Source organism: Ochlerotatus camptorhynchus, unplaced genomic scaffold (assembly GCF_037179485.1).
Source record: "Ochlerotatus camptorhynchus isolate MF236.1 unplaced genomic scaffold, CSIRO-AGI_Acam_v1.1 ptg000078l, whole genome shotgun sequence".
Classification (NCBI taxonomy): Eukaryota; Metazoa; Arthropoda; class Insecta; order Diptera; family Culicidae; genus Ochlerotatus; species Ochlerotatus camptorhynchus.
Window position 1 is genome coordinate 1,059,137 of NW_027040568.1, and position 13,364 is coordinate 1,072,500.

Below are 13,364 nucleotides of genomic sequence, written 5' to 3' on the forward strand. Positions count from 1 at the left end.
TAAGGATTCTGAAAAAAACAACTTTATTCGCTACAGTATGATCAGCAAATCCAAACACATAAAGCAACCAACGAAAAAAAATTAAACGCTTGCTTCTACTACCACGATAAAATCTATCTGTAATATAGCTTGATCTAAGTTGAACAAGGATAATGATACATTGCTTGCCTGCTTTGTTGAAATCTACACGGTTGAGGACAGAGCTTGATCGGAATCGAGAAAAGACATAAACAAAATCCCAATAACACACGTGCAATCATCTTCAGCGTTACTTCATGAAGCAGCTTGCTAACAGTTTGGTCGTTTCCTTCTACCCGAGCTATATTGTAAAGGCAGTTTTTCATGAAAAAAGGGAAAAGATTATATCATTATTGCTTTCCATTTCTGACATCGGCTCGTGAATCGCTTTTTTTTTTGGCAATCATTCAAATGCGTGCTGTAATTCCTCCATATTTTTAATAAAACTGCATATTCTACAACGTTTGTCAGTTTTAAAGTGTCCAATTTGAATGTTTCAGCAAAGCTAGTATTTTTTATAAACTTTAAATATATTGAGAAAAGATCAACTTTTTTAATGGCAACTTTGCCTCAGATGCCATTTTGATTAAAAGAGACGTTTTCGGACTATGACTTATTTTAAAATATCGAAATCAATCACGCAAAGTAAAAACACTTGTCCGGAGACGAACCAGCTCTAGGCTAAAAACCTCTCTAATAAAGAAAACTAAACTTAACTTAAAACCACTATTGAACATATGAGACAAACGCTCATCTTTTGGTAATGTTGATTTGTATAATTAAGTTTTTGTTTTCGCGAAATGGACGATAGAAGTCAAAAGTGACAGTAATGTTATATTGAAGTTTACCTGTACGCCATTTTGAAACATGATGTGCGAGTCAAAATAACCGAATTCGAGCCCGTAGTGAACAATTAAGCAACAATTAAGCTTTCTATAAATTTCAAGATCAGAACTTTTATAGTAAAACAACAAAATTATAGTGAGCTTAACTTTACTTGCTTAACTAGACACCGTCTTCTTGCACACTATGTTTTATTTGAATCTATGATGGTGCTGCCATATATTAGTGGCGGTTAACGCGCGCTTACTATCGGGTGTATCGCCGTGTAAAGTTGTTTATTATTTTCCTCTGGCTAACATAAAAAATGTATGAAATTATTTGTATATCTGTCAAACATAATTTTACAGCGATTTTTAATGTATTTTCCTCGGATTTTCACAACCGGACGTGAACATCTCTATAAACGCTGAGATGAAATTCGCATGCGAAGATTATTTTTTTCAGTGCAGAGAAGAAGAAGTTGATGATAGAAAAAATAAAGAGTGAATTTTCAAATAGCCGTATTGACTTTTGTAAACAAAGATTCAAACCTCACTTTGTCGAAACTATTAGCACACTCACGCAAACTAACCCCATCAACAGGTAGCGAAAAGTTTTCACAATATTTACAACGATCACTCTTGATTTTTCCATCTTTCAATGTAGACTATGGAAAATTAAAATGCCTTTCATACAAAACAAAAATTAAAAAAAAAAACATTTTATTTTTAAATAATTATTTTTTAGCACAGCTTTTTTTATTTTTGTATGTTTTTTATAAGACTTTTGACAAATTTCTGCAATTCATTCTTTGAACATATATCGTTTATTTTTGTGATTAGATTATATAGAAAAGAAATTTAAAAATAAATCTACCATTTTCAATGGAAATCAGGATTTTTGTCTAGGGAAACAAATATAAAAAGTTGCTTAAATAAAGAAAGTCTTTATACTCAAGAAGTTTCATTGCAATCTGAAAAGATTTTTTTGTGAATTTCACGCCAACAACTGATTCTCAGATTTCAATGAAACTTTGTGGATGTACAGAATTCGTCTACTGCAATACTTATTTTTCTTGTGAAAAATCTAGACAAGTAATTTATCCATACATTGCAAGATGGGTACTGTTATAGGAAAATAGTTTTACTAACAAAAATTATTTCTTGTCTGCGCTGAAAGAAATTTAACATGGATAGATATATTAGTTTCACTAGAATACGGCAGTGTGAAAATTTAACAGAAGTTTAAATTGAGCGAAAGGCCATTAGTGCGACAATACTAATCAAATGCGCACTCCTTTACCTAATTCACACTTTGATGGTTTAGAGACAATAATCACTACCTAATCCCCAGTTGTAAAATCATGAAATCTGAAATGACGGGTTTCTTGTTGGCCACTTCTCCGCCAATGTCATAATAAATGCATGGTCTCATATTCGAATGCCGTTTGGTTGAACTGTTTGCCCAAATGGGCTGTTTGGCGTGACGAAGAATTGATCAATTTGCGAGAAATAATAGATTCCTCAAGCATACTAGAAAGTATCACTTAATGAGTAAAAATTCACAACTTTAAAAGAAAGGCGACTTAAGTCATTGACCCATTTGGCCAAAGGAAACGGCAGTTCTGGTGTTCTACTAACCGACTGGCCAAATAACAGGACATCCTATAAATTAATGTAATTTCACTGCATAGGGAAAAAAATAATTCAGTTTTTTGTTAAAATTTTAGTTTTTTTTTGTTAAAAGTTAAAGTCTGTATAAAATTAGATAAATTTCTACTCGTCTTTTAACTATTTCCTGGAAGTATAAAGTTTTATTATGCCATTAGTTTTTTCTCAATATTAGCTTTAAATTGGAAGCAATTATTTGGCAAAGTTATGCACTCGACTGACACTGCTTTAATTTCTCTGAAAATAATTTAAACATTTAGATAAACACTCGCGGTCATTCACCAAGACGAAAATCACTCGACTCGAATCGTATAAATCATGAGAACCTCTATCACTTGAAAGAACGCTGCAGAACTCACTTGAATCAGAATCCCCAGCAACAGTGGCAGTGAACAAACGGTTGACTGCATCGTGTCGGTGCAACATGTCACGTTAGACTGCAGGTTGTGTTTAGGGTGGTAGCTTTCGAAAGCCAAATTTTCTTCCAGTGGATCGATGCAACTGAGTCAATATTATGTTTCAAACAGAAAATACTGTGAAACAACATTTCCTGAATTTTAGATCGTGTCGTAATTATATAGAAAATTTGAAAACTTTACGATCAGATATGTACTCAATAAATCTAAATGGAGCACCAAATGTTCAAATAAGGTAATATATGTATCAAGAGAAACTGGCCGGACGTTCTGTGACTATAATTTAGTATTCATTCTACACTTGACTGCGACAATGAAAAGTTTGATATTTTTAGTCGTATTTCTTAAGGTAAAAATTTACCGAACAGCAATGTGCGCAATTTCACTAAATTATTTTGAATTTCAGATTGGCCTTGCTGAATTCTTCTTTGGACTGGACGTCCAGGGTGGATTCAAAACCGAAACGGACATTTCAACAGCAGCCTTGGCTATAACAGCGCCATTTGCTGCGCTGCAACCATCGATCGCGAATCTGAATAAAAGTTTGCCACTAAGTACGGCCACTCTGGATGATGCAGCTAGAGCTATAATCTTTCTCTACAGTGGAATAGTTGGTCCAGTGGACAGATTTATCAAAGCAATGGCAGAGTCTGCGACTGACAAATTTACATTTTCTACTTTTCTATTCGATAGAATATTTGTATCATTATTTACAGCGCAGCAATTTATCGACGATACGCCTCAGTATATAAGTAAGGTTACTGAACTGTCGTCCACTTTGGGCGGTGATATATCGCAGCAGTTCAACGAAATTGATAGTCTTATGAGGGATTTGTCCTATACGATGGCCGCATTCGAGGATGCCGTGGCTGCAGTCAGCTCGAACTCGCAAATTACGCCTAGTTCAATCTACAGCGTTCTCAACAAGTATCAATTGGCTAATTTGATCGGTGCATTGAATGTGTTCAATTATCAGATAACAGTTTTAAAGAGTCACATGGCTAACGTGATATCAATTATAATGACGTCCGATGGTTTTATGAGTTCTTACACATCTACACTGACTACGGCTTTCGCTTCATTGGATGTGTCTTTGACAAGTTCTTACAACACCATAACAAATGTAGGAGCTTCATTTGTGAAGAAAATTACCAACACTGTTAAACAGTTGTCCATGGCCATAAATAATTTTCGATCTCAGATAAATGCCTTTACCGACAACATCATCAATGCAAATGCCACGAGCATCATAAGCCAAACGGAAGAATTTATCTCATTCTACATCTTCTTTATGAACATTCTGAAACCCAACTCGGAAGATAAGTTTAACAGTGTAGCTTACATGGTGACAGACTCTGTTCAAACTGCTGCTCGTGATATACTGTTCAACGCTTATCAAACGTTGAATAATGCGATAAACAACCTTCCGTTAAAATCGTCAACATGTGCAACTACCTATCTAACGCCAATGGTCACATCTTTATCGCAAAACATTCCAACTTTACGAACCTGCCTCAATCTGCTGGATCCTCAATATGTGGCCTACGACCAGATAGCACTCCTGAACAAGCTACTAAGTGATCGTTTGTACTACGTAAGCTTGTGGACCAACGCAATCAGTGGGGTGACATCGTACAGTTCTGCTAGTAATCGAAAAACTGCTATCCTCAAAATTCTTGCTGTATGTTCCAACCCAAAAACAAACTCAAAATATCTGGTGGTTGCATTTTTTTTTATTCTTTCTAGGAAACTCCAACAGGCAACGTGGATGTCCAAACACCCGCTCTAATAGCCACGTACAGTATTTTTGCACAGGTTGTATCCAACTTCAACAGCCTGCAGAACCGTGTCGTCATGTGCTTGACCCTGAAGAGTGTTGACTTTTCAGCGTTGGTCATTTCGGCTTCGAACAGCTATTTCGGCTGCATCAATAAGTAATGGTTGATAACTTTCAACGGCACTTTGCCGGGCAGTAAGATAAGAGGAATAAACGAATGGTTCTTTATTTTGCAACGTGGAAATCAGCCGCATGGGATGTTGTTTTGATCTACCTGCCGAAAACCGAACGGAAATGTAATTTGTCATTGTTTTTGTTTTGAACTGTGATGCAGCACTGTCGATAAGAAGTGTAGGGGCCAATTAGGCCTCTAGACAGATGATAAGATTCGTGCAGGACCGTCGTGGCAATTTTTGTGGAACTATTAGGTTGGGAAAGGTAGCGTCTATGGAAGCTATTTTGATAGGTTTTAATAAATGTAAGCTATTTGCATAGAAAAACTATCAAATGCAAAAAAAAAGGTGATTCATTCGGGAGTTTAAGAAAAACCTATAAAATATTAGAAATTTCATCCACAGAACATTCAACTAAATTCCATAAAGAATCATAAAATAATATCCAAGACAGTATTTTTTCATAGATTTTTCCAAACGCTCCCCCCTTTTGATATTCAAATTTAATTACTGTTCAGAGGAGTGTTGGAGAAACATAAAAAATAACAAAAGACTCACAAATATATCGAGGGACTGAGAGTTACATAATTATTAATCATTTGGTCACATACCTGAAAAGATAGAAAACAATAAAAAAAAAAGTTAGTGAATTGGTATGTTGTAAAGTTGGCTAAAGCCAGAGCACCCCAAACTATCAGACATGTGAGAACGATCCTAAAGGGTGTCCACGATGAAATTGCCACACACAAAATTGATTCGCAAAATTCGAGTTTTCATCCGATTGCCATCAAATTTTCAGGGATTGAGAAATAACTATTAAACTTCATTTTACCATTTTACTCGTATTTTATTTACAGTCCATACGCAAATGCCCGCACCTTGGCCTTAACCCCGGCCATAAGATTCTGCACAACCTGTGAATCAACCGTTTTTTGCATGTAAACCCATACTTTCTTAGCCTTAGTTTTGGCCTTCTGGACAAAACTTCGGCTTTATGTGCAGCTTCTTAGCCACATCCCTAACGGAGGCGTTCGGATTTCGGTTGAAGGCCCCAACTACGCGGTTGTGATTTTTGGTGCTGTACGGAATACTTTTTCCTTCACTTCTGGGTTTCCGATCGGTGGTCAACCGTTCCTCGAACCGCTTAATCACTCGCGACACCGTGGAATTCGCGATTCCCAACGTTTTAGCGATGGAACGATGCGAGAGATCCTTGTTCTCGTGATGAATGCGCAAGATTTTATCACGCACGAGCTGTTCTTTCGACTCCATTTCCGCGAGTTTTGATCACAGGACTTTAAAACTTGCAGGATGTAAATAATGCACTATGAACTAAATCCACCCAAATTTTATTTATTAAATTTCTACCCAACGGTTAAAAAGTTAGAGCAATTTCATAGTGTGGCAATTTCATCGTGGACACCCTTTACAAAACATTTTGAATTCTATGATTATTATTATTTCTAGCACCCTCCTTAAACATATGTTACAATACTATACTCGATGAAAGATATAATAGGTTAGAGAATTACTTCGGCCTAAACGCCAATTTTGGGCCTATCAAATATAAAACATCAAAAAAATCCATGATTTAGGCGTTAACCTTTGCGTGCCTAACGTCAGAATTTGCATATATTTCAAAATTCAATTAGCTCTAAAAACATAATTTCTCAATATTTTTCTTCAAAACAAATTGCATTTTATCGGGAATCTATTGAAGATTTTGAATCCATCTGAAAATATTTGGATCAATACATGGTTCCGGAATTATTCCGGTTCCCGTTGGGGTCACTTTTGGTCGGCATTCGGCTTTACTGTTCTGTAATAAGTATACACACGATGAACATCATGTTTTTTCTCTCAAATGATGTAATTGAACCAATGGTCCACGATCACATTGGGCATCCCGGAAATGTTCCGGTGCCCCGGGGAAGTAGCCAATTCTCAACATGTCGCAGTTGGTCGCATGATGGGTTTTGGTTCTCAAGACAGTTGAGAATTGGCCACTTCCCCGGGGGCACCGGAACATTTCCGGGATGCCCATTGTGATCGTGGACCGTCGGTATAGCTGCCATTGGTCCAATTACATCATTTGAGAGAAAAAACATGATGTTCATCGTGTGTATACTTATTACAGAACAGTAAAGCCGAATGCCGACCAAAAGTGACCCCAACGGGAACCGGAATAACTCCAGAACCATGTTTTAATCCAAATATTTCCAGATGGATTCAAACACTTCAATAGATTCCCGATAAAATGCAACTTGTTGTGAAGAAAAAGATTGAGAAATTATGTTTTTAGAGCTAATTGAATTTTGAAGTCTATGCAAATTCAGACGTTAGGCATGCAAAGGTTAAAAGCATTTTAAGGAAAATTCAAAAGAGAGTTCCAATGATGTTCTGAAATTAATCCTTATGTTGTTTTGAAGGGTATACCAATGGACTTGTTTAGAAAAATGTGGAGAGAAACTCAAGTATATTCTTGCGCGAAAGTGTAATTTATTTCATTTTCAGTCGAGTGTTTGACTGAGACACACACTTAGAAATAACTAATTTTACACGTGACGGAATTCGTAATGAGACGTAACCAAACATGTCATGTAATATTAAGTGCTTCAAGACTGAAAAGTTCGTTGCTCGACGAAAAGTACGTTTAATTGAGCTATGTTTTGCGTCTGTTATGACTCAACTTTATGTCAGAATTGACGCTCGTCACTCTCAGAGCACCTAAATTTACATGTTTTTTTTTCTTAGTGTCAGTCCAGTTTCACTGTTCGGTCTTCGCAGTAAACTGTCCCTAGTGCTTTTGTTTTGTATTATTCCACATTGGTTTTGTATTTTCGCAATCGTCCTGAACACATCATGGTGATCATGTGTTAGTACCTCAAGCAACCAGCATCTTCAAGGAAAGCACCAATGACAGCCGAGCCATTAAACTGTGGAGAATCTTCATACAAGGAGGTGACCAAACATATTGTCTTGCTTATTCTGCATTGTCCGACAAGTTTCGTAGGCACTTACTGCTTAATTAACATCTTTTTGATTCCTGGAAGTCTTCTAAGTTTTTATAAATGGTCTGGAGTTTAGTTCTTGATCTATAGACTCAATGTGGTTTGATACGCACGTTCCTGACATATTGAACACATCATCAGAGCTTTGTAAAGAGAGCCTTTTATTTTTTCGTAAATTTTCTCACACACACGTCTCTTACCGATGATATGTGCTTACCTCTCAGTATGTTCAATCTTTATTATAAACAATTAAATTGAATGCAAGTCGCTAAACCGTAAAGCCACTGTTATTTATATTATCTTTCAGTCGAGTTTTTGATTGTCCCTTAGTCATAGTGATGTCAATGACTTTGAAATGTAGATTATACTGGCATATAATTCGAATAATTTGGTTTGTATGATTTTCTGAGGAAAAAATGCGTGTTCTTAGATACCGACGGACTGTGTTAAAGTTTACCTTTTATTTTTTTTTTTTCTTAGTTAGAGTAACTTTCAGCTAGTGGCTGGTTCGTTACTTAAGTTTAGTTGAGAGAGTAGTGCTGCTGATTCTATGCGATGTCAATGATGAAGAAAACAGGGTGGTCACCAAATTTTAATTTTTGAAATGCCAGCTTTTCCCGGTTTTGCCGTTTTAAATCTTAAAAAATCCCGGTTACTAATATTCAACAACTTTTATTCGAATATTTAAAAACACCACGACGACCATGAGCCACTCTTCCGTCTCACCACTACTATCAATACAATCTGAAAAATCACATAATACAATACAATCCCACCTTGCGCAAATGCTAATGGGTGATATGATGATGGTGATCAGTCGATTTCGTAAAAAGTGTTCCCCTTCTGCAAAACCTGATATATAGCGCAACGCACAACACAACTCCAATATAGAGCGCACGCACAATATGATCTTCCCCTCATTCTAGAGTAACTTGAACCACTCTTGATTCAATTGATTGAGTAAGACAACATAATAAGGAAGATAAAGTTGATTTGCTTACCAAAAGAATTTGTAAATTCACTAAGAATTCCAGATCTTTTTTTTCAGGAAAAACTAAATTCTCTTAGGATTTTCGGCTTTTCCTGAAAATCGATTTTTATTTGATTATCAAAATCAAAATAATATATTAGTGATTGTAAGTAATTGTGTGTATCAAGGCATAATAATTCAAAATAAGAAAATGGAGGCTATTAGCTTTATTAGGGAGCAATTTGCCCTAGGCATGACTTCTTACTTACAGTTTGCAAAACTTGAATAAAATCTTGTTTGTTGATGGTTTTTCTGTGACGCACCATTTTCCATGTTTGTCTTTTGCACGTTCTCTCGTTCTCTCACTCTCTCTTTCTCTATTCGAACAGACCCCAGAAACCTTACTTCATTTCTTTGTTCTGTCAGCCAATACGCCCCCACATTTCTGTCCTCTAAACTTTGGTTTGTTTGAAAACAATCTACTGCATAAAAACATGCATATGTTTGTAAGCTGAAACACGTGCACATGCAAATGTTGGAGTGCTGGTGTTTTGGAGAATGCTGGTTTTTCCTTCGTATCTACGTTTTATCACACTACTACTGCTGCTGGACTGACTGGAATAGCCCCGACCATACGGTGCAAGCAAGGCATGGCACGTAAAAGCAACCATATGTGTTGCTGACGCAGAAACGCGGAATTCTTTCACCGATAAATGTATGCCACGTTCAATGTCACTGGAAATGATCGACCGACGACGCGACGCGATGGTCGCTGTTGCCGGATTTGATTAATTACAAACATTACGCTCGTTATTGGGTCATTATCTGTGATAAGCTTAATCTTGATTTATTAGAACTACGGTCTCAAAAATCAATTCCAAATTAAAACAACTTGGTGGATTCGGTTTGTTTACCTAAATAGTATAGTGGTTGGGCGAGTATTATTTATCAACAGACGCTACACGCACGTGAGAATTCCATAAACTGCGTTCGTGACAATTATTATATTACCCGACAAAATGAGTCACTCACGTGTCTTACGGCGATTTATTATATTACCACATCGACTGCACTAGATTAAAGTGTTGTAAAAGGCACACAGGCTGATGGCATTGAAATTTGATTAATTCCGAGGAAGTATGCTGGTTACGAGGCAATTACCTACTGCCGATGCTGAAAACGAATTATGACAAAGCAGTTCCGGATCAGAAGAACAGCTGCGATTCTCGTGAGTGTGTGTGTTGTGCGATGGGAAAGTACATTAGCCTGTTTAGAATCGGAGTCAATTGAAATTGTGATCACGTTGCAAAGTTAATTTGAATTTAAAATTAACTCGGTGGCGTCTGAATCAGGGGCTTGCGGCGGAAGGCACTGAGCACAAACGAGAAGTGACAAATTGATTGCTATGAGATGAATGACCGATCATATGCACCTGAAAGGATTTAAACTGTTCTTTTTAAGATTATCTGACTATTTTCCTCGTTCAAGCGAAGCAATAGGGCATAATACTTAGGCGGTAATCAGATCCATGTAGCGGTTATTCCGGGCAATAACTTCTGTTCAAATACCTACACTGATAAGACGTTATCTTGTTATCAAGTTCCTGATGGACTATTATAGAACCAGTTATCGCAAATGTACAGCGGCTTCTTTTTTATCAAAGGTGTACAGCTCGCAACGACCGGAGCCATACAAAACTACCATAAATAGACTAGCTGACGTGGATATTCCGCAAAATTTTCGTATTTGTCTTACTCAGTATTACACAAGATCTGCTTTAAAATTCTAACGCTGATTGGCTCTAATGAGGCAAAATGAACTATGCGAAACAATCCAGACGAATGCAATCATTTCAGGTAATACATCTCACTCTACTGGTACCAATATTTCCATTAAAAAAAACTTAATTACCACACAAACTAATTAGCAAAGCCGTTTGAAATGAAAGTTAGTGCTGCAGTAGTTGTACACATCTGTCCCATAAAAAGGACGGGGGCAGGCAAAGTAAACAATGTGCAATCTATACAAAAATAGAACCCAAGCCATAGAAGTGACGACGTGTGGAATACACAGTTATTATTTTAGTTGTTCATATTTCTTTTCTCGCACTTTGTTGCACTGGTTGTCACTTCGATACGTTTACAGTTGTAAGCAATTACAGGCAAATGACTTGGTGAATAGTTAAATGGATGTCATTATGCAATAATATTATTGCGGTGGGCAGAATACATTCTTCTTTTTTGCTTTAGACTGCTGGGAGTTGTAAAAAGAGGTTTTACGTCTTCGTCAATATTTTTATATCTATTATCGTCGAAGATAAAACGGGTAGATAAAGTTCTAGAGCTGTCAATTTTGGCCAATGCATCGTCATGCAAAAAACAATTAGCCGATTTTTTTATTTCTGGATTAGGATTTTTCAAATATTTTCTATTTGAATATTTTTTCGATTGGTTTATTTTTTTCCCCTTGATTTGATTTCCATTAATCTTGTTTTCCGTGCTGAGCACCATGAGATGTTATGCCTCAGAACATCCCGGCGGCGCCGACTGGTATTGAACCCAGGCCTGTTGGGGTAAGAGGTAATAACGCTTATCATTACACCACCGGCACCGCTACCAAGCGGTTTATTTCATGAGTTTTATGAGAGCATGGAGTATTTGCATTGCACTTCCACAAAATTGTACATTTAGAGCGGAAGAATGCATTGTTTGTTAGGGAAAACGATTCAAAAGTACTAAGGACTGTTCAAGTTATAAAACGGACACACACTTTCAGTCAATTTTTTTTTATTTGACTGCTTAGCCTAATGCTTTTTTTCGGCAAGTTTTAAGCTCTACTTATAAGCATGTTATGGTTACAAAATTTTAAAACACAAATACAATTTTTATACACATACCAATATAACTCGAACACCAGGATAAATTATGCAACTGTGTCTGGTCAGATATTTTTTATGTCAGCTCTCGATGATACACACCAACTAAAATAAATTTGAATTTAGTAGAACAAATTGTTTGTACGTTTATAATTGCATAATATTCGGTGACATTTTTCATTCCACATTTACAACTTTGGGAACAATAGTAGCATGACCATGATTGACCGCCCACGGTTGCTACTCTGTTATTACCAGATCAGCTGTAACTACACAGAGAACCAATAGACGATGCTTGGGACTAACAATCAACCTTAATGCAGGGCTGGTAGTGGGTATGTGATGTAATAGTAGTGACTTTAGTGACTAAAATGACGGAAATAGTGACCAGATAGTGACTTTTAAACAATAATAAAGTGACCAATAGTGACATTTATTGATCGAAAAGATATGTTTCCAATCATCCGTTTTTCTGGTATTTTTCATGCTTTTAAAAAATAAAATAAATGATTTAAGGATCACATAAATTTGTTATCGAAACATAAGTATGAATTGAACAAGGAAGAGCACGTTCCAATTCTAACCTCCATTTCCTCACTCTGCAGATCACGAATTTGTTATTAGATCGCGAAATAGGGGCACAGAGAAAAATGTTCAAAGTACCGATTCTAGGCAGCAATTTTTGAAGATATTGTATATATATGAAGCGATGCATTTGGCATCATGAAGAACTGCAGTCTAGAATTAAATGTACATAGATCTAAGTTAGCCATGAGTATATTAATAAAAGATCTTTCTCTTCTTTGTAGTCACTATAACGAACTGGTTGTCTTTTTACTTTGCTCCATTCCTCCCAAGAATAGAATCTTCTGTAGCACCTCAAACATAGGAAAAGAATCATAACTCTGGGACAACTTTTCTAGATCGCAGTTTAAGAAAAAACCTTATTATGATGACATGAGGAAAATTTTCCTAGATGGAATGATCACGGACATAAAACAAAATTGAATGCGTATGAGACTTAAATTCTCGATCGTGAAAAATTAGAGGTTTAGGAATACATTTTAGAGTTTAAAAAAAATCTAAGACCTGGATTTGGATTTTTTTGTTTTTGTATTACCGGAGTATTAGTATGGAAAAAAAATACAATACAATTTAATGGACTTAAAAAGGAACTCAAAGATCTGTGACATGATTTTTTTTCTCGATATGAAATATCATTAGGCAACCAAATAGTAGAAAAAAGCAAAATTGTAAGAGATCTAGGTGTAATCCTAGACTCCAAACTAACTTTTATAGAACATTATAATACTATCATTAGTAAAGCAAACAGAATGCTAGGCTTCATCAAAAGGTTCAGTCATAATTTCGAAGACCCATACACTATTAAGCTTTTATATACCACATATGTAAGGCCAATTCTGGAATACTGCGACCTAGTATGGAATCCATACATTTCCATACACGAAGAACGCATAGAATCTGTCCAAAAACAATTCCTTTTATATGCTTTACGTAAATTGAATTGGACTGCATTTCCATTACCATCTTATGAAGCGCGCTGCATGCTCATCAATATACAAACACTTAAGGAGCGCCGCCAATTTGCAATGCTTTTCTTCATCAACGACA

At 36.2% G+C, this 13,364-nt stretch overlaps 2 protein-coding genes across 7 annotated transcripts in view; one reads left to right on the top strand and one right to left on the bottom strand.

The window, feature by feature from the left end:
- Positions 1–13,364, bottom strand: part of LOC135697833 (phospholipid-transporting ATPase VD) — a 169,158-nt gene that overhangs the window by 42,510 nt on the left and 113,284 nt on the right. The gene's annotated exons all lie outside the window — the stretch shown is intronic.
- Positions 1,794–5,481, top strand: LOC135697786 (uncharacterized). The gene is made up of 2 exons (XM_065217599.1): positions 1,794–4,607; positions 4,673–5,481. Exons 1-2 carry the CDS (start codon positions 3,240–3,242, stop codon positions 4,862–4,864), a joined length of 1,560 nt encoding a protein of 519 aa, XP_065073671.1. The 5' UTR covers positions 1,794–3,239; the 3' UTR covers positions 4,865–5,481.

Excerpts from the sequence above, each read along its gene's own strand:
- LOC135697786 (XM_065217599.1), top strand. The coding sequence starts at position 3,240 with ATGAAAAGTTTGATATTTTTAGTCGTATTTCTTAAGGTAAAAATTTAC. Across the intron at positions 4,608-4,672 it reads CTATCCTCAAAATTCTTGCT|GAAACTCCAACAGGCAACGT; the intron begins GTATGTTCCAAC and ends TATTCTTTCTAG.